General features: G+C 38.9%; 1 protein-coding gene and 1 long non-coding RNA gene across 5 annotated transcripts; both read left to right on the top strand.

Annotated features, from left to right (window-relative positions):
- Window positions 1-3,739: 3,739 nt before the first annotated feature.
- Window positions 3,740-5,980, top strand: LOC112193742. 4 transcript variants are annotated; one of them, XR_002933999.2, is made up of 7 exons: window positions 3,740-3,871; window positions 3,988-4,078; window positions 4,347-4,450; window positions 4,771-4,811; window positions 4,994-5,089; window positions 5,559-5,638; window positions 5,802-5,980. It is a non-coding gene; the product is annotated as an uncharacterized LOC112193742 (long non-coding RNA). The 4 variants fall into 4 exon arrangements; XR_002934000.2 differs by lacking the exon at window positions 4,994-5,089; XR_002934002.2 differs by lacking the exon at window positions 5,559-5,638.
- Window positions 5,981-6,696: 716 nt separating this feature from the next.
- On the top strand, window positions 6,697-10,989 carry LOC112193463 (cyclic nucleotide-gated ion channel 1). The gene is made up of 7 exons (XM_024333615.2): window positions 6,697-7,259; window positions 7,574-8,087; window positions 8,197-8,394; window positions 8,695-8,999; window positions 9,405-9,516; window positions 9,671-9,922; window positions 10,087-10,989. Exons 1-7 carry the CDS (start codon window positions 7,252-7,254, stop codon window positions 10,534-10,536), a joined length of 1,839 nt encoding a protein of 612 aa, XP_024189383.1. The 5' UTR covers window positions 6,697-7,251; the 3' UTR covers window positions 10,537-10,989.
- Window positions 10,990-22,249: the final 11,260 nt, after the last annotated feature.

Here is a 22,249-nt window from a genome sequence, read left to right as displayed (position 1 = left end):
GCGCGTGTTGATGCAGGCGTGCATAGCGATGTTTTTAGATTTGAGAAAAACTAGGCCGCTTCTTCTCTCTTTTTAGCAATGGGCCACAGCACCTTGTTGTTTTTTTTTTTTTTTGACAATTGGGCCGGCTCTTTTCTTTGGGCCGGGTCAGTTCTTTTTTTGTTTTTTTTGTTTTTTTTTTCTTTCGCATCTTCCTCCTTCTGCTCTTCTTTCTCCGTCTAGTTTGCAGGTGGGTGTAGTTCCTGAATCTGGGTCGTCGAAGCAGGTTGGTCCGGGACTTGTTCAGCAAATCTGATCGTCGGAGGTCTGGGTACGGTGACTATTTCTTTTGAGTCGTCGGAATCTCGTTCGTCGTTCTTCGACAGGTTTGGGTAGGAAATGGAACGCAGATCGTCGAGTCTGGGTCGAAAAAGCCTGCTGGTCAGAGTGTGAGGAGCAGGTGTAGGTCTGGTTGACGAAGTCTGGTGCTGCAGGGATCGGTGCTGGGATCGACGCAGGCGGGTCGGGTGGGCAGGAGCGGGTTTGCCGGCTGGGTTGCTGCAGCAATGATGGGTGGAGGCGGGTAGGCTACTGGAATTGACGCAGGCGGGGCTGTGGTTGCTGCCGGATGCGGGGCTGGAGGTTGAATGATCGATCTGGCTGTCCGGCGGTGCAAGGTTGGATCGGAGGCGCTGGGCGAGGACCCGGGAAGCCGGTGGGTGCAGAGAGCAAATTGCTCTGGGCTGGGTGAAGGATCTGGAAGGGTTGTGGTCGCCGCCGGTTGTGAGAGACTGGGCAGGGGTGCTGGGGCTAGGTTGGGTCGGAGGTTGCTACAATGGGAGATGAGACCAGTCTGGATGAGGCCGGTGTTGGTCGGGGAATTTTTTTTAAATTTTTTTATTAGGGTGCGGCAGAAAAGAAGAAAAATGTTTTTTTTTTTTTTTCTAGGGTTTTGATTTTTTCTTTCGGGAAGAAGAAAGAAACTAGAGAATTGAGGTTTTTTTTTTTGGCTATTAGCTCTAAGCGTGCTGATAACGTGTTAAAGTAAAAATGGATTGGAATTGGTCTACTCATTTCATTCATAACCCCTTTATATAGAGATAGCATTACAACGGAAATATCAATTACATTGATGATACTAAATGCTGATTGAGTTGTGATTTATAATTGCTTGATTCCCTCTTCATCTGTTTCTTTGACGAAGGCACATAATGTGCTTTTCCTTTAACAACTCATGATTTTTATAATATTTAAATTATAACTTGCTAAGAGCATCTTTAGCAATGCTAGCCATTTTTGAGTCAAATTTTAGCTAAAGTAGCTAAAAAGTTATTTTAGCTAGCCACTTTAAAATTACGTCTGCATCAATGCTCTCTATTTTAGCTAGTTTTGAATTTATATTATTTTTTAAATGAAGATTAAATAGTTTAAATGTATTTATAAATTACATAAAATAACTTAAAAGGAATGTTTTAAATTATAGAAAACCTCATCTCGCTCTCTATATTTAGGAGCAAGATAGCTAAAAGTTATAATAGAGAGTCACTTAGGAGTCTGGTGCAGCTGTTAAAATAGATAAAAAGCTAAACATGCTCTCCAAAATAGCTAAGGAGCCAAAATAGAGAGTCTGCTAAAGATGCTCTAAGAGATCACAGCTCACCGGCATATTACTAAACAATTAACTACAAGTAACTGCTAAAGGCTTGGTGAAACCATCGAGCCCGAAAATGTTGGAGGAATTAATTATTTATGGGGAGATAATAACGATAACGTCGTTATCACCCAATTTCAGAATTCATGACAGAGTAATGGGATGAGACAATTATGGACATACAAAAGTTAGGTCTTCATCAATACTAAAGAAAGCCCCAACATGTTGGCGCAGTCTCTGTAGTCTATATTATCCCAAGTCTTTTCAAGCTTTTGCCTTTTTCATCTTTGTTTCATCTTTTTGATAAAATAATTTTGTTTCATCATCAAAATTAATTGAAGATAATTGGACCATCGTTTATATATAAAATATATATATATATATATATATATATATTAATTGACTATTTTATATATTAATTGACATGAAGCACATTTGACAATTGCGCGTTCACTTGTGGATGAATCTGACTATGATATCATGATATAGTAATAATGTATTATGAGCATCATAACCAACCAACTATCGGAAGGACTAGCATCCTTATAAACAAATCTAATGGTTAGAGACCCACATCCTTATGAATAATTTCAAGAATTAAAATATTTATATCTACATATCTATCGGAACTTTGAAAATGTGAGATATAGGAAATATCGGGGATACAGGAGAAAATATCTCATTTTAAAATAATCAATTTATTGGAATTACATATAAATACATATGAATGTCAACTTCTTCTACATTCAAAAGGAGACTCTAAGTGGTTGAAAAGCAGCTCGCTAGTCTACAAAAATGCAACAATCAGACCAAGACAATTGTAGTGATGATCATGATAGTTATAGATTTATTTAGACTAGTTATAGTTTTATTTAGACTACCGATTGTTTCCCCTATAAGGGGATAATAACCCAATAGTCTGTTTTTTTTGTCTGAAATTTTAATATAATTGAGGTCAATCCCATATAATTAAGGAAGATGAAGTGAATAAGTTACTTTTTGAAATTGTTTCATCATGAATTCTCCTTATCCAAATTTGTCTTTAGGGAATTTATCCTCACTTGAATTCCACCCTCACTCGGATTTTCCCTGAAGGGAATACTCCTCATCCAAATTCTCTTTGAGGAGATTTCTCCTCATCTATATTCTCTTTGAGGAGATCTCTCCTCACACACATTTGCATTTAGAGAATTAATTCTCAGTTCTCACACAGAATCGCATCTTGAGGGTATTTCTCTTCGCCTGGATTCACCTTGAGGGGATTTCTCCTCACTCAGATTTCCCTTTAGGAGATCTCTCTTCACACAGATTTGTATTTAAGAATTACTGAGACTTTTTTTTTTTCATCAGATTTTACAGATATTTCTTCACTTTATCAGAGATATATCCCAAAATTCTTCACTTTATCGGGGATATATCTCAAATATCTAATATGTTAGTGATATTTGACGAGGTCAGAGAAATTTCAGGAGAAACGGCAGAAGATAAGATATTAACCTCCTAAGATATATCGGCCGATCCAAAAGAGAGATATCATGGGATATATTGGAAATATCACAAATATTTCAATACTTGAATAATTGTTTATAAAAATTTGGGTTTCTCCAACCAACCACTTTTTTATTGTGAAACTCATATTACTGTATCATGACACTAGAGTCACGTCCACCACACAACGACACACGTTCTGCAAGTTATCAAATATAAGTTGTCCACTTGTATAATTTGAATGTAAGTCCTCAATAATTCATGTAATTTTGCCGCGGGTCACACACACATATATATACAGGCCTTCTATGCTAAGAACCTCCTTAGATTTTATTTTCTTAAATCGATCCCATATCTGCATCTCGACCGTTCAGTTTTTAGGTCCTAATGTATAGATCACTTCGTAAATTTTCAACCAAATTGATAATCATTAAAGCATTCAAAACTGCGATTTACAATTATGAACACGAACAGTTCAGGATGGATAATTCGGTTAGTTAATTGATTTAATCTAGTTTAATACCTTAACGATTATCAATTTGACTGAAAATTTGCAGAATTGATATGTATATAAGAAGTTAAGAACTTAAAAACTGCACAGTCGAGATATGGATATGCGATAAAAAAGTGAGTATATCAAGGAAATTCTTAGATATTAATATCTAAGGACCTCCTTAGCAAGGATGAGCTCATGGTCAAGGATGAGAAGACCCTCCTCGTTGGTGCGAAGCCAGTCGCCGTCTTTGGGCTCAGGTAATGTTGGATCTCTGAGTTATTGAATAGTTTGAGTTGATTTTGTAGTTGCTGTGAAGTATGGGATTGTAGATCTAAGTGCTAAATCAATTATATGATGATTTTTTTTGTTACAGAAACCTAGAGGAGATCCCATGGAGTCGTATGGTGCTGATATTGTCCACTGCAATGTTAAAAGACGAGGACAAAGCTGCTGCTCACTTGAAGGTGAGCGAACTGCCGAAGACATCAAGAACATTCTTGGTGCCGGTACCTTATTGCTTTCTGGGAATCATTTGCTTATTGTTTGGGTAAACATAGGCCCAAAGTCTGTGGCTTTATAATCTATTAGTGCTATTGATTTGTTAATTCATGCTTTGTCATGTGGGTTTTGAATTTTGAGTCTTTTTTTTTTTTTTATCTATGGTTTACATAAATATGTGGTGATTATTAGCAACTAATGATATTATTTTGTGGGTTGTTGATAATGGCAAAGATGGAGCTGCTGGGATTGTTAATGATGGGTCTGAGATGGTGTGCCAAATGAAAGGCACGGTTGGATTGAATGTTCCTCTCATGATGCAGGCTTGAACCTTCAATGTGAGTCTGCCAATACCCACGTCTCCCTTATTCCTTTGTAGTTATGGTTCTGAAGATTTTGTTGCTGTATAAGTAATTGTATTGATAGTTATAGGTGCTAATGTAAATGGCAGTGGTGTTCACCTGGTCAGTTGCTGACCAAATAATTTATGCTCAGTAACCCTTAGATTTACATCCAAGGATTGAAAACAAAACACCTCAACTTAATAATAATTCTCTCTGCCATTGGATTTACATCCAAAGATGGTTGAGCATTATTTTCTTGGTCAATAACTGACCAGGTGAACATTTTTGTGTAAATGGAGTGAAATTATTTGCAGGGGCAAGAGGCAAGGAGAGAAAGAATGACTTTGTCGTTAAGGTATCCTCTGATTATGTTACCTAAAGCATCCTTAGCATGTGCTGATGTTTATTATGTTATTGAAAACCAACGCAAATTATCTCTTGGTTTAGTCATAAAATTTCAAGTTACAGATTTTGAGCTTTTCTTTTTCTTTCTTTGTTTTGTTATTATTTGTTATTTATTTAATTTTTATATTAAAGGGTACGATACGCTTGGAAGAACTTGTGATTTGAATGCCACATGCTTTAAGGAAACAACTAGTTGATGATTGTGAATCAGTTACTCATCTGGGCAAGGTAGATATGTTCCTTTCCATACAACATTTTAAACAATGCCTTAAGTTATCTTTCTGGAAGTGGCTTTGTATAATTTTATTTGGTTCTTGTTTTCTCTTAGTCAGTTATACTCTCCAAGTTTTCTATTTTTGTCACAACTAAAATTAAAAACCTGTATTCTTTTCCTATTCTGTTGGCGTAAAGAATATGTGATTGGTCAGAAGTCTTGAGCAGGAAGTGTCCATTAAAACTAAAATTGTTAGCTCCTGCCAGTTTGTCCAAGTGTAGAGAGTAAATGTTTTTGGGGCATATACTTGTTGAATGGTGGGTCTGGCATATTTCAGATGTTATTATGTGCATAGCTTTTGATGTTCTTAATTCTGATGCATCCTTCCATTGCATTGTAAATCTCCCAAAAAAAAAAATGCCCAAATTATATCCCATATTCACTTGATATCCCATATATTTAGGCCCATATCCATTCTTGTAGCTTGTTAAACTTCCCCGTACTCTAAATGTTGATGACATACTGAAGAAGTATCTAGAATACAGATCAAACAGCGATGATTTGTAAGTTTTCTTTCATGTTATTACCTTGTCTTTGCATCCTATATTTCTGTGAAAAGGCAATTTTGTACGAAGCTCTTACTCTCTTAGTCCTTAAAGTATGTCAGTATCAACTTCTTTTTTGTCTAATGTATTTGGGCTGAAGCATTTTCGTCTCATTTTGCAGGCAACAAGAACCAATTATCAAAATTTTCCAGCTGTTTTAGAGGATATATTTCTAGATAATGTTTTTAGCTTTTTCTCTTTTCTTTCCATATCGAAATGGCTCCAATGGCCTTGATTTTTTCCATATTGAGAAGGCTCCAATGGCCATATTGAGAAGGCTCCAATGGCCTTGATTTCTTATTTCCTAGTTTCCAGTGTAATTTTTGTAAGTAAATTGGTGAGCAAGGAGCTTAAAAGGCTAGTTGAAATAGAAAAAGAACCATCAAATAGGCCTTCCAAACAAAAAAAAATTTGTTTTAAATAATTTTTATATAAGAAAAAAAACCGAACATAACCGAACTGAACCGAACCAACCGGTTAGGTTCGGTTTTCGGTGTTGAAGTAAGAAAAATGTAAAACCGAACTGAACCGAACCGAGGTTTAATTTGATTCGGTTCTCGGTTTTGGCCTAAAACCGAACCGAATCAAACCGAACCCACCCCTAGTCTTGATAGAGTAATGGGATAAGACGACTCAATTATGGACGTACAAAAGTTAGGTCTTCGTCAATATTCATGAAAGCCCCAACATACTAGGCAATGTAGATTCCTATTTGGCCCAGTATTTGTGGTCTATATTATCCCGAGTCTTTTCAAGCTTTTGCCTTTTTCATCTTTGTTTCTTTTTTTTTTTTGGATGACATTTGTTTCATCTTTTTAATAAAGTTTTGTTTCATCTTTGTTATTTGTTTCATTTTTTCGATAAAATAATTTATGTTTCACAATCAAAATTAATTGAAGATGGTTTGAGAGGCTTAAATTTTTATAAACTGTATTGGTTTTTTTCAATATGGGATATACTTCACATTCTCACATGTCAATGCATGTGTGACAAATTTTCAATACCTACATATGAACAATTTATATTGGATGACATGAAGCACATTTGACAATTGCGCGTTCACTCGTTGATGAATCTGGCTATGATATCATGATATAGTAATATGAGCGTCACAACTAACCATTGGAGGGACTGGCATTCTTATAAACAAATCTAATGGTTGGAGACCCATATCCTTATGAATAATTGTTTATAAAAATTTGGGTTTCTCCAACCAACCACTGTCAATTGATTTTTATTGTGAAATTCATATTACTATATCATGACACCAGAGTCAGGTCCACCCACACAACGATACACGTTTTCCATGTTACCAAATATAAGTTGTCCATGTGTATAATTTGAATGCAAGTCCTCAATAATTCATGTAATTTTTTCATGAGTCACTCACACACACACATATATATAACTAAACTGATATTACCATATAAGATACACACATCAAGGTTCAGGTTATCAATCATCTGCAGTGTCCATATTTTCAAAAATTTCTCAAGACTAGCTTTCAGAAATCCTATCCTGCCCAATATATATCATATATGTCTAGCAAGTAGGTACCCGATGAAGACCCTATGATGAGGTTAGTTTTATCAAATTCAATAATGATATGCTTGTATATATAAAGCGTACTTTTGGCTGATTTTTTTTATTTTTTTTTATCATATGAACTGTTCTTCTTCGTTCATACAGAACCAAAAAAGTATGTTTATTAAGATAAGTAGTTTGTCAATCTGTTTTTATCTAACACAAACATAAAAATGATGAGTCGATCTGGTTTTTTTCTCTACAAACATAAAAATGTAGAGCATATCACATAAAAGAAATGATGAGTCGATCTGGTTTTTGATTTTCTCTTTCTCATCTATTCCGTTTGATTCTGTTTTCTTTTGTCAGCATCACTCGGAGAAGCAAGTACAATTCTGACAATGTTGAGGCGCAACCGCGAGATCCCCTGGGGAGAGATCGAGATCCCCTGTGGAGAGATCCAGATGCAGTTTCAACAAAACAAAAATTGGAAGAAACACTTCTTTCAGTTTCATTCTGGAATACGATGTTCGTAATTACATGTGTGATTGCGGTCTCATTAGACCCGTTGTTCTTCTACATTCCGGTCATCAATGAAGAACAAAAGTGCCTTGCAGTAGACAAAGAGTTGAGGACTATAGCTCTCACTTTGCGATCGCTCACTGATGTCACTTTCGTAGTGAATATCATATATCATGTTTGCAAAGCCATTAACGATGCGTACAAAGTACACAAAGAAAAAAAGTCTGATGAATTGGCATCGGATTGGGAATTTTCGAAGGTATCAGCAGCTGAGATAATTCCATTTGCTAAATTAGTTGCTGGGAAGCTAGCATGGCACTCTACGCTGACCAGCATTTTAGCTGTTTTTCCCACGCCACAAGTAAGCAGATCATAATTTGAGTTGATTATTTTAAGGGAAAATTAAAATAGCTATTTTAATTAATAAGTAGCTAGATAGCTACCTAACCAAAATTATTTATTCTTTCCAGCTGCTTCTAGTATTTGTCTTCTTCAAAATGAGAGGCCATGGATACTGGGAGCATAGAAAGACTCTAAACGTCTTTCTCCTAGCTCAGTATCTGCCAAGGATCTATCGAATTTACCTATCATCTCACAAACTCAGACAAACTACTGGAATATGGACTAAAGCTCTGTTTAATTTTTTTCTATATATCCTTGCAAGTCATGTAAGTTAAATTCTCATCATGTCACTTCTTTTTAATCTTTAGTTTTCAAACTAGACTTGATGAATTTTTTTTTATATAAAATCGCTGACCTGGGAAAGATTGATTATTTTTTCAAAAGTGACAAATTCGCATTGTTGAGGTTTGTTGGTTGCTAAAAATACATCTCTCAATTGTTGAAATCCGCCTACTTGAATTATCATTTTTGTTTTCACAAAAAAAGAAGAAGATATATATAGCTAAGCGAGCTTTCATTATTCATTAATAGAGTGATTAGTAAATCATTTGTCTGTTGTTTTTTAGGTTGTTGGAGCTTTTTGGTACTTGTTTTCTGTTCAACGAGAAACGTCTTGTTGGCATCGGGCATGTGTAAATAATAATACAAATGTTGAAGGATGTATGAGTACCTTATACTGCGAGGGTCACAATACTACTGCAAGAAATGCCACATTCCTCAATCACTTGTGTCCTATAAGTGGTGAAGAGAATTCTAATACCCCTTTTGATTTTGGAATATATTTGGATTCCCTCAAAAATGGTATCACGGGGGATATACAATTTGGAACGAAGTTATCTTATTCTTTTTGGTGGGGATTGCGTAATCTAAGGTTTGCTTATATGCATGGAAAGTCAAATATTTTTTTACAATAAGTTTGATCTTTTATTGTTTTACTATAATTTTCTTTTGCAATGGTCGAATATGGTGGTGTTCATCCGGTTATCATGTGATCAAATAATTGCAGTCATGAATCATTGAACTTGATATCATTGGTTGTGATTAAAACACTTAAAATAGATTGATTTAGTCTCGGCACTTGATGTTAAATCTAAATATGAATCACTTCAAATTCTTTAATAACCTGATGACTGGATAAATAGGACCATGATCTAATCATAAACGTGTAGTTTCAAACATTTAATTATCTAGTTTCCTTTTCTTGAGCTTCAAATATAGGTTTTATGCACACTAATTCATTGTTAATGTCTTAATATTTGCTTCTGGCTTTTTGCAGTAATTTTGGCACGAATCTTGAAACAAGTTCTTATGTGTGGGAAACTTGCTTTGCAGCTTTTATTTCTGTCTTCGGCTTGCTACTATTTCTATATCTGATTGGAAATATACAGGTTGGTTATGAATTTCTCTATTGGTACTGTATCTTTGTAGACGTGTTCAACTAGAATACACACATGATTTCCTTTATGGTTTTTTCATACCTGTACGTAGTTAAGCTGGATTTAAGCAGCTAATCGAGCTTATTAATCGTTTGTGGTGAAACAGACATTTCTGTCCATGGAGACTCAGAGACGGGAGCAGGACATGAGAAACAAGATACAATTGGTAGAGAATGATATAGCAAGATGGATGGACAGAAATGACCTCCCAGACAAAATGAAGAAAGTAATTATGAAGAACATAGAGCAAAAACTGAGAGAGAACAAAGATGCTGATCCTGAGGATCTTTTCTTTATTCTTCCAACCTATACCCAAAAGTATCTGAAGCGTTTCCTCGGCATGAAACTGCTAAAGAAAGTGTGTCCCAGATTCTTCATTTTTTTAGCATACATGAATCTTGAATTGCAAGAACATTTTTGAGTTCTTTTGCATCCCAAAAAAAGTTCTAGGCTGAAATGAACGGTTTGTTCGTAAATATATGCAACATAACGTAGCTAATTCCGCGATCTTATATTTGATAGGTACCGAAGCTTGCAAGGATGGATGAAAGAGTATTGGGAATGGTGTGTGACTATCTAAAGCCAGTGGTGTATGCCGAGGGCTCCGTGGTTTTACAAATGGGAGATCCACTATGTAGCATGCTACTCATTACAGAAGGCACATTATTGACATACAGAACTACCAGTAATGATAGTCACGTTGCAATTGAAAACGCAAAAATGGGTAGTATTTCAAGTTCCCCGTCAGTGGGCATGCTTGAAAAAGATGACATTTACGGCGCCGAAGAACTGATCGAGTGGGTAACACAAAAGAAGGATTTAGGCCAGCTTCCCGGCTCTGCCTTCAATGTGAAATGCGATTCAAAAGTAGAAGGCTTTGTTCTCACGGCCAAGGACTTGAGAAGTGTAGTTTCCAAAAACGAAAACTGGTGGAAAATTGGCATTAGCAAGTCAGACCACAGCATATGCTAGGATTGTATGCGGAAACCTGGAGTGAATCCCCAGTACTAGCAGAGACCTGGAGCACTTAATTTTTACCTCTCCATGGCGGCTGGTCTCCTGGAGGCAGTGCTATGTGATTTTAGATCTATGGTTTTTTTGGTTATTGTTGGACTTTTGAGCCTCCGTTTGTTCTTTTCTGGAAGATGTAGGTTAATCAAGTTTTTGTCTATTGGGCTCTAGGCCTAGGACCCTTGCTTCCTCATGTACATCTGCATCTATATTTGTATTATGTTTCTGTTAATGAATGAACTATTTGACCCAAAAAAAAAAAAAAAGACAAAACCAATGATCACCTGCTTATGTATGTATTTATTTAGTTATTAGCTAGAAACAAGGTGCTGAAGGTGAAATAATTGAGGGGAAATGGCGGATTTGTCTCCTAAAGACTAGTATGTAATTGTCATATTGAATTGTAGTATATTTCTTGTAATGTATATCCATATATTGAATTATGAATAATTCTACAGTACATATTTGCATATCAGATATACATTTACAGATGTGATATGTTCAATATGGTGTCTTTATTGTAGCATTAATGCATGTCATTGATTCTAATAAAAAGAAGAAGGGAAAAAAAAATCAAACTACCGTAGCAATAACTAGTTGAGAATTTGTTTGGTGTGGGGGGCCCGTGTGCCTCCAAAGGTGAAGTCCTTTGTTTGGCCTTTTTTTGCATGATATCTTACCTACAAAGTCTGCTCTTTTGAGAAGGAAAAATGAGGGTGGAGGACCCACTTTGTCTTTTCTGCAGGGATGGATTAGAAACAGGTACACATGTGTTTAAATTATGTCATGCACTTCATTGTTTTTGGATTTTTGGCCCTTTGAAATTAAATACTATAACACACCCAGCGGGTAATGTGGTGGATTGGGTACTGGAGGTGCTAGATGTTCTAACAGTGGATCAGAGGGATTATTTTCTCATGGGTCTATGGGCAGTTTGGACTGAGCGGAATAATATTCTGTGGAAGGGGGCCAATTTTCAACCCATGAATCTAACACAATGGATGATGAGGTTGATGGAGGATTTTCAAAAATACCATCCTAAAGCAGTTAAGAAAAAGAGCAGGCCCAAGGTTAAGTTGTAATGTCCTCCGAGTGGAAGGCTTAAAATTAATGTTGATAGGGCGTATTGCTTGGAGGATGGTCGTGGAGGTATTGGAGTAGTGGTGAGGGATGATTCTAGCATGGGTATTGCTGCTTTGGCTAGACCTTTTGTACATATACACTCGGTTCTAAATATGGAAGCGGAGGCGTGTAGCGCTGGTCTACTTCTTGGTATTCACCAAGGTTGGGCTGACATTGACATTGAAAGCGACTCTGCCATCCTGATTGCTGCTCTTAAGAGTGAGGAGAAGAATTTCTCGGAGGTAAGTCAGGTTCTGGATTATTGTAAAGAATATTTTGACGCTTTCCAATTCATTCGAATCCGACAGATTTACCGTGAAGCAAATGGTGTTGCAAATAGGCTTGCACATCTTGCTGGTAGTTGTTCCGTTGATGATGTTTGGTTAGGGGAGACACCTGCTTTAATACAGGATGTTCTCTATGAGGATTATTGTCATTGTTTATCTGTAGCTCGGGGTATAGGTGCTATGTCCCCCCCCCCCCTCCCCCTGATGCAAAATTTTACTATTAATATAATAAATGGAACCAGGCGTGGGGCTGAGCCTCCCAGCTAGGCTGAGTTCCAAACCCCTTTCAAAAAAAAAAAAAAAAAAACTAGTTGAGAATAAGAGGATAAGATCCTCATCAACCACTGCTGCAAGTTCTCTACCACTTGTGTAGAAAAATGATTTTGTTGTGCTGATGACAACTACCGTTGTTCCAGATCGACTCGGTTCTCCACCACATGTAGGCAATCTTTCGTCCGTTGGCTGATTTGTCCACTTTAAAGAGGTAGTTCAGATTGCCTTGGCAATCACACCCTCTACGATTACTTTTCTCTTGGGCGTCCTTCAGCCCTGTGTGTTCTGCAATGGTTGCTTCTATCCAAGAAGCTGCTCGAATTTAGCAGCAAGACTTTGCGACAGCAGATCCCTCTGTGGCAGTTTAATAAGATTCTAGAGTTTGCTAGTTTTCTTTGCACTTTTGTCTTTTATATAGGTTAGACTCATTGCGGATTTTCTTTTATGTTTGTTGGGGCTTTGTGCCTCATTTACTGGGTCTATGTGCCTTTTTCGCTTGGGTCTTGTACCTCTTGTATTTTGTTTGATCCTCTAGATCCTCTAATACAATCAACCATCGATAAAAAAAAAAAATTATTATTAGCACTTGGTAAACAATTTTTCTAGTGTAACCCTTTGATTGTACATTTTGTCTCCCAAAAATGTTTTCGTTTTATTTTCAAGTCGTGTGTATTAGGCAGGCTCAAATATACACTACTACAAAAAGGTCATCAGACGACGGTGGATTTGTGTTGTGTGATGACCAAGCTCACCGTGGTCTAAGTGAGTGTTGTGTGATTGAATCATCAGACAACGGTGATTTCACTGTTGTGTGATAGTACTTTGCTCAACAGAATACTAGTTTCCGTTGTGTGAATTCTGCGCAGGCATGTGCCTGGTATGGCATGCGTGGGGATGCCGCGGCACAGTCAGACAACATAAAAGGAAATTTGCCGTTGTCTGAGATTCATAACACACAACAGATATAACTCATTCTTTGTTGTCTGAGATTCATAACACACGACGGATATAACTCATTCTTTGTTGTCTGAAACTAATAACAGACAACGGATATAACTCATTCTTTGTTGTCTGAAACTAATAACAGACAACGGATATAACTTACTATTTGTTATCTGAGGTAAGTAACACACAACTAAAGTAAAATTATCTCCCTTGTCTGTTGATTACTCAGACAACAGTGATCATTTTATTTTTGTTGTGTGTTATGAATCTCACACAACATAATTTTGTTTTCTTTTGTTGTTGGTTGTTAGTTCACACAACAACTATATTTGGTTATCCGTTGTGTGAATATTGTAATCAAATTGGGTACCAACCAGTGACTGTTGTAGGAGAAACCTCAATTTTGAACTCTTTTATCATCATACAACACATGGTTTTGTCTTGTGTTGTATGACTTAACCTTGGACAACTTGGATTGCCTTAACAAATTGTATGAGGTTCTCTCAGACAACATATTCTTTTTATCAACTGTTGTGTGAACATTATAAACCAGTTGTGTGATTATTTGAGGTTGTGTTGTCCGAGTTTGCTTCTCACAACTTCTTGTGAACTATTGTTTGTTCATTCATTACCTAGCTAGCTAGCTTGGAACAATTTTCCAGAAACAATGCCGCATATATTTTACCACAAAAACAGTACATATATTACCAAATGAACAGTACATATGAAGCCACATTGATCCATATAATTAGTGTAACTATATAGTTGCATTTGTCAAGTACAACCAAACATCTAACTAGATAATTAAACCACTACACAAACAAAGAAAGCATTCCTAGTCTAGTTAGTGTTCTATTGTTCTCAAAGTAGCAGGCAACTAGCTAGCTCCCAATATACAAGCAACAGCCATTTCAGAGATGGATCGAAAGTTCAATTACCTAGTACTCCCACCACCAAAGCTACACACCCATTATCATCATCTGCACCAAAAAAAATTAATCATTCGTCAACGCGTGTAATTTGAGTAGGAATGAGATAAATTTGTGTCACGAAAAACCAAATTTGAATAAATGAAACAGTACTGCTGCATCGTTTGTATATTAATATTTAGGTATTATAAGCCAAAAAAAGAATGAAACAAAAAAACCTAAAAATTGAGTAGTGCTGATGTTTATGATGAGTTGCCATCTATATGCAGCAAATATATGAGTTGTTGACCATAAATTCTACTATTAGAGGTTAATTAATGCTATACAATGCAATATATAAAAGAGATATATTGTTGAGGCTCAGGGACTATGAATGAAATTTCAAGAACATGGGGATGCATGAATCATGAAAGGTAGTGATGAGTACAAACGATTCTCACCATGTAATTAAATTTCACAAACTTTGCTTCTTCATATCAATTGCAGCAGAATCAACTAACCTTCTCCATCATTGACACAACCACAAACTCCTCCTGATAATTTAAACCTACTACCTTAGCTTGTTCCTAGACTCAAATTACTCAAGCACATTTCATTTTTAATCAACAGCAGAAACCCAAATTACTCAAGCACATTTCATTTTTAATCAATAGCAGAAACCCAATTTACTCAAGCACATTTCATTTGTATTCAAAAAACAAATCAAAATTCACATGTTAAAAGGCAAGCAAGGATGTTGCCTTAGGCCTCACATGTTAAAAGGCCTCAGTTTGAAAGTTAACTCTGTTATATATATATATATATATATATATTTGGATCTGAATAAGAGGCCGAAGGCTGAGTAAAATGCCCAAGTATCTTCAACATAGAACACCTAGAAAAGCAAAAAAACAAGCCCAAATCAGGGAGGCCTCTTCACATGATGATCATAGAATAATCACATCCCAAATGAGAATAAAACATTTTGCTTTTCTATTGGCTAAAGCCTAGTACAGATTAGAGTTCATTTTTGTTTTTTCTTTTATCAACCACCTAGTTCTCTAAAACAAAGAACTACATAGACTTTCCTCATTTCACTTCTGAAAGTCTAATTTCTTTTTCTTATCAATTTTCAACTGTGAGCTCTGAAGACTAATAGCCACTAAGGTAAGTAGTTCAACAAGACCATAAAATTCAAGAAAATGTTCTAAGACCCACAGCAAAAATCAATGTCCTATCAAATTAATAAAATACGATGGAAGCCAACAAAAGGAGAACCAAGTCAACAAAGTGTAGTTCACTTCAATCATTTCTTTCATCCTCATTCCTAGAGAATCCATAATCAGAAATTGAAAACTTTCCTCCTTTTTCCATTATTCCCACATCTTCTGAGCAAACCTAAAGCAAAGCATTCAACTTTTGCTCAAAATTTCTCAACCCCAAGTTGTAAAACACAACAAAAGAGCTTGACGCGGATCCAGCATTCACAACCAATTGCGACTCCCGAATCCCAGAATTTCAAATTTTCTAAAAATAAAAAACCCTTAAAAAAATCCCAAACAGATTTATGAGCTCCTGAACTGGGGTTTGATCCCCCAGGAAACTTCTATAGCCATTAGTAACAGAGCAGTAAACTATTCCCACCCCCGAGAAAATCAAGATCTGATTTTAACTTCTATTTCTTGCTAATTTTGGCAAGATGGTTTCTGGGTATTCACAAAAGAAGACCAAACAACTCAAAAATGAACAATAAGAATAAGAAGAGCAAAAGAGAGCGACGGAGGAAGAGAGGAGAAGCACCTGGTAGTCAAAATTACGAGCAATACACACTGGGTATATTACAATTAGGAGCAATACACCCAAAACACCAAACATCGTGATTCTTGAATTCACCCACACTTCAATTGCTCTTGAGTCGCGAGATAAAAAAGGCACCCAATCACCCGCCTTCTGTGGATCTCTTTCTACTCGTGCATCCTCGATGACAAATCTGGACAACCCATTCCCAATTATCAAACATCATCAGCATGGGTACTGGGTAATCGATGTTTACCTAAGATTCAGGGATTGGATCCTTGAAGGAGTCGCAAAGATCAGAGATATATACTTGCAGTGAAGGTGACTCGCTAGTAGAGGAGGTGGCTCGGTGGCTGGAGCCTGGAACTCTGGAAGGCGGACCTAAAATGGATCCTAACGGGGAGTGAGAGTCGGGACCGGCAGCAGCAAAGCACGATAGCAGCAAGCCAGATCCCTACTTGGCAGATTTTAGCCCAAATTTCGTAAAGGATATGCAGTCAAGAGAGGGATATATAGTCAATGTGCAGTTGAGAGAGAGAGAGAGAGAGAGAGAGAGAGAGAGAGCTAAGTGTTGATGTGCAGGGATATGCAGTCGAGAGAGAGGTAAGTGTCGAGAGAGCGGCCTATGTTTTTTTTTGTTCTTTCTTACTTTTGGACACGATGTGGGAATCAAAACCTAGCTAAAAATTCTCTTAAGTTATTCACACAACAAAAATATCTCTCACTGTCGTCTGAGTGCATCACTAAAAATTAAAATGTAAAATCATGGAGGGAAACATGGCACCTTCAGCATTTTTGGTTAAAATATTGCCGCCAGTTGCATGTTCACACAACAGAACATCTTAAATCTGTTGTACGATTATAGTAGCTTGCACTAGCCCTATCTCGGTGAAGACATTTAAGCAAGCATCCTTCAACTTTGGTGCTTAGTTTTTCAATCACACAATGGAAATAATAAAACCCGTTGTCCTAGTAGCCCAGATTTCAGCTTTTCAAGATCCAATTAAAACTCCAAAGTGGAGGGAAATCTGTCGCTAAATTTTTAAGGCTCAGACGACAGACCATGCTTAATTCTGTTGTGCAATGTAGTTCCAATAGAAAAGTTATCACTTTGTTGGCATTCACACAACAGAATATAACCAGCACCGTTGTATAATAAAACTGACTTCAACACACAACAGATGATTTGTGTTCCGTTGTGTGATTAGTGTTGTGTGATTAACTTTTTGTACTAGTGATAGTTGGTCAGAAACAAGACAGGATTTTTACATGGTTAAGCAAAAATTCAACACCTATAAACGAAGTTCAGAATTTACATAATTTTGAGCTAATAGGCTACTACGCCAGGAACTCTCATATCAAGATAACCTTCAACTTGCTCTCAACCAACTCTCTTACAATACCCTGCATATGCAATTGAAACAAGTTTCAAGGTTATGCTTTATGTATGCTTCTAAGAACGAAAGAAATGTTCCAAACTTTCATGTATATGAATCACCTGCAATTGATTGACTTCCTTGTCTGTAAGTGATCGTTCCATAGACCTATAAGCAATCCTGTAATAGTGACTGGTCATTGCTTTCTTGTTTGTGAAATTGTCTATCAATTGCACCTAGCTGATTATAAGAGATATTTCAGTAAACAGCTTGAAAAATAGCCAATATTGATGGATTGCAAAATATATCGGCAAGTAGTAGGGATTATTCCACAAGACTTCTAGTCTTTTGGAGCACAATGTACATGTTTTTGGAGAGATTTTGGAGCAATATGTTGGATAGACAAGGGTGAAAAAACGTCAAAATATACTGATTTTACAGGGCAATACAATTGTTGAACAGACATTCCACAGTGAACTGCTAGATGGAACTTTCAAATTTGAAATACAAAATACATTGTGAAATGCAAGGATTATATTCCACAAGAACCAATATATTTTCTTAGTGCAAGATGTTTGGCTCCAAAACGAGTCTGGTTACAAACAGTCTCTTTTGATGATGTGATTGTGGGCATGCCAGCACCGTGGGGTGCAGTCGTCGGGAGAGTCCCTTGACCTAACTTCTGAATCAAACACTGTGGACGAGTAGAGCACCAACCTCGTCACAAGGCTCTTTTCAATGCCTTCTGAAAAATGACTTCTTGCCTTATGGGTAAGGGCTTGTGTTATGATCTTTTCGCGTCACTGAATCGATACTCAACGTTGTAGGTTGAGCAGAGCAATCACCTGGAATTTTGGAGAAAGCACGGGGTTTGCTAAAGCGTGACTTTAGCTTCCCTGGGTTGGGAGGGCGTTACCCTTGCTTCGCTGGTTTGCAACTAGGTTGCAGGTAGGTTTACTCCGGAGAGACTTTGGTAATCTGTGCGATTGATTGATTGAAGAGTTCTGTCCTTTTTGTCATTGATTGAAGCGTTACCCTACGCTTTCGACTGTTCATTGCCATAGAAGGATTATTGATTGAATTTTCTTATTCAATCCCCGCTACTTGATTCCAATAAGGGCTTGTTTTCCTTATGGATCTTAGAATAGGTGAAGCTGTAACCCAAACCCAAGTAGACTTATTTTTGGGCAGCAGGTATCGGCCCGCTTATGCTAAATCCCCTAAGGGATCTTGCCAAAAATACTTTTGGGCTCAAACATTGCCCCCCAAGCCCCAAAATCAGGCTCGCGAAAATATAACTGATTGAAGGGGACTTAAACGACACGGCTAATGATCAAAACGAGGCCATAAATAAAGGTCGCGTCCATTCGCTTTGCAAAAAGTCTTTTCGTCATATCGTTTCCCTCACAAAATCTCTTATTTAAATCCTATAGCCACTTCAGATCTATCACATCAGAAACTCTTCCAGTCTCCTAAACCCAGAAACTTTCTTGTTCCATTCGTCTTTCTCACAAAAACCCAGAAATGGCTCCGCCCAAGAAAATGATCATCGATTAGGAGGAGGAAATCAACGAGAAAGCCGCTCACACTTGGGGAACCAGCGTCAGTGCCCGCTGCTTCATCCATACCAACGTCCAAAGACCATTGCTTCTCAGACTCCCAAACCATCATGCCCGACTGGGTCCAGCGCCGTGAGATTCCCTCCCAGATGACGCACTTGCCCTCTATGGTCTGCCCATCTGACAACTCATTCCGGTCTTCAGAAGAACGCTTAGAGATTTCACTAGCTGGGGCGCGCATCAGCACAGAGCCAAAATAGCATTGGCTCACCACTATCAATGCGGCGAAGCTTGCATGGTATCGGGAAGCGCAAGCATGAGATCTGTCTCGTTGGAACGCGGCAGGTATTACCCATACCATTGATCTTTGTTTTTGCCTTCCGCTTGGTGGCAATCGTTCACCACTGGCCGCCTTTCTTTTTTTTTCTGGAACACTGCCACCAACACTTTGATTTTCGATTCGGCCAAATGAGCATCACCTTCCTTGACATCCTAACCATTACCGGGTTACCCATCGACGGTGAACCCTACTTACATGGCCAATTTGACTCTGTCATATTCACTTCGACAATGGCCCAAACCGGTCGCAGTTCCTATAGCGGCTCTTACCCACGGTGGCTGACCCATTACCGCAAAGAACATAACGCGACCGACGGGATTGCTTTCCTGGAGTATTGGCTTTGCAAGTTCATCTTCTGCACCTCCGCCAGCAAGCCCACTGGTCCTTGGACTTTCCTGGCCACAGCCCTCTACAACGGTCGCCGCGTAGGGCTCAGATAACCGGTTTTAGGTGCTCTCTACCGCACTCTATACCAGTCCACCATGCATCCTTTTGAGACTAGCATTTCAGGCCCCTTTTGGATCCTTAACTTCTGGATTCAAATTTACTTTCCATTTTTCCTCCGCGACGACATCCCACCGCCTCCACCGGCTGACGAGCTTCTTGGTCAATGGCTCAGCCGCAAGGCAAGGTACATATCCCCACCCTACTGTGAGTGTTTCACATATTTCTACCTTCTACGCGAAATGCCCTGCTCGGACTTAGTAACTAGTAGGAGATTCCCGCCTCTGCTTGAACATGGGTTCCTCCCTGAGGACCCTAACTTTAGTGATTGCGCGCGCTTAGCCTTTCGCCGCGTGATCTCCTGCTCAAACATTAGGCTCACTGCTGACGAACTCAATTACAAACTTTACTCGCCCAACCACTTCACTCATCAACTCGGTCTGATCCAATTAGTACCATTCCCCCTTTATGATGCTTGGATCTACAACACTTCCTGGCGCATAATTGGCCTTCCAATTGGGCCTCCACTAGCCCAAAGCATGCTTGCACTGATCGACCTTCCTAACTGGGCCAACAAACTCGACCCTGTCGATGGGGCGCCGAGGATTATGATCGTTGGTGGTCAGAGGTATTGTTGGGGACAAAGGGATGATGAACTCTTCGCGGCCATCTTCCAGGATTTGAGATACCCCTATGAGGCTGATATTGAGATGCTTGCTCGCTTCCCTGAGGATGAAGCACAAACTCCAACACCTGTGCCGGCTTAGCGACCCATGCGAGCCTTGCGTCCTGCTTAAGCTGGCATTGTAATCTGCGAGCCCTCTCAAGAGGTAATTTTCTTAGAATGTTCTCCATTCTTCCCTTTCCTTTTCACTCTTTTACCATCCTAACTTCAAATTTATTGCATCAGAGAAAGATGTCGCCTTCCGGCAATCAAGCAACTGATGCTACTCCGGCCACCGATCAGGCTGCAAAACAAAAGGCAGTAGCAACAGAGCCTGAAGTCGAAGATTCCTCTTCCGATGATGACAACCCTCAAACAGTAAGGAGCTCTTTTTAGAATCTAATGTCTCGATGTTTTCTTTCAAAGTCTTATTTGACTCTCTCAATCCTAACAGATTGCCGCGGCTCTGGCCCGTAAGCTCAGCCACTCTGATCCTTGAACTGACCTCTGGGCAGAAGATGAACCACTTGCTGATCGACTGGTAATGCATATTTAAAGCGAGCACTAAAACTCTCGTTTTATCTTTATATCTAAACCGGTCTAAAACTCTCCTCACTTGCAGGTATGTCACAGGTCCTCAAGGAAAGTTAGGGAAGGATCATCGCTGCAGGCGGAGCTGAATCCTCTTCTCAAGCTCCAGTACCAACTGATTTAGCCAACCCTCCGCCTCCAATCAATGCCGCGAGTGATTCACAGTTGGCTTTGATGCCAGTGCAAATTCTAGATGAAAGCTCGTCTGAGGCTGAAGAAAGAGTGCCACCACCAGATACATCTCGCGAGCAGCCAACTGCAACACCCATTCTGGAACTAGTAGAGCCTGATTCAATTTCAAACCCTGTCGAGATTACCCAAGAACAAGTGGCAACAAACACTCCCCACGAGTCAATTGCTGAAGAGGTATGTCTCCTTGTAGCCATCTGTACTCCTAATTCGTATCTTAATCTTTCCAACATTCTAACGCCTCTTTCTAGGGTCAAATCGTCGCTCCAAACGAGGAAGCGACTGTCGCGGCCGAGGAGATAGCTGTCGAGGATCCCGGTAAACCGGATGGCGAAAACATAGCTGGCCAGGAACCTGCCCCCTATGTCCCCCAAATGCTTGAAGCAGGGGAAGAAGTGAACCCTGAGACAGTGCCCGAGGCAGTTCTTATCGCGGAGCCTCTTGAAGCTCCTTTTGCTGTTGCTCCAAATCCGCTGCCCGTGCCTCCTTCCAGACTGGAAAGGCTAGCTCACGTGCTTGAAGTGACCCCACCTGGGGTTGTAGATGATGCTAGAGACGGTCTTCGCCGCCTTCTGTGCCCTGACAACCTAACACCTGGCGCGCCTACGAGAGCTTTAGAGTACCTGAGGGTACTTCGTCGTGAGCGCGCTATTATTGAGAACTAGTTTACAAACATAGACGAGCTGCTAAATGATCTCCCCAGGTGGCTCAATGAGAAGGCGGTCGAGACGGCGCAGGTCAGGCAGGTCCAGACACAGTATCAGACCCTTTCCCAACAGATGGATTCTTCGCGTGACGTATTGGGTGAGCTGGCTATCCTCATTAGAGACTTGAGGCTCGAGCAGAATCACCTTCGGCCTCAAATTCAAGATCTTCAGGCCCAGCTAGCCTCTGTGACCGCCAGACTTGCCCATGAGGAGCCTCTACTAGAGCAGTCCTTAGCTGCCTCTGAGACATTATCTCAAAACTTGGCCCAGGCTTGTAAGGCAGTCCAATAAGCAGAACGAGCCGCAGCTGACGCTAGCTTTCGTTTGGATGAACATTTCCTCCACCTAAGTTATGCGGGCCGAGGTCTTTAGGCCTCAGATATTAGGCCCTTTATTTTGTATGAACAATATTAATACTAATATTATTTATCTATTTAGCCCACTTTACTGGCTTAAATACTTCTTTCAATTT

The sequence above is a fragment of the Rosa chinensis genome, chromosome 3 (assembly GCF_002994745.2).
Source record: "Rosa chinensis cultivar Old Blush chromosome 3, RchiOBHm-V2, whole genome shotgun sequence".
Lineage (NCBI taxonomy): Eukaryota > Viridiplantae > Streptophyta > Magnoliopsida > Rosales > Rosaceae > Rosa > Rosa chinensis.
This window is presented reverse-complemented; position numbering and strand designations above follow the sequence as displayed.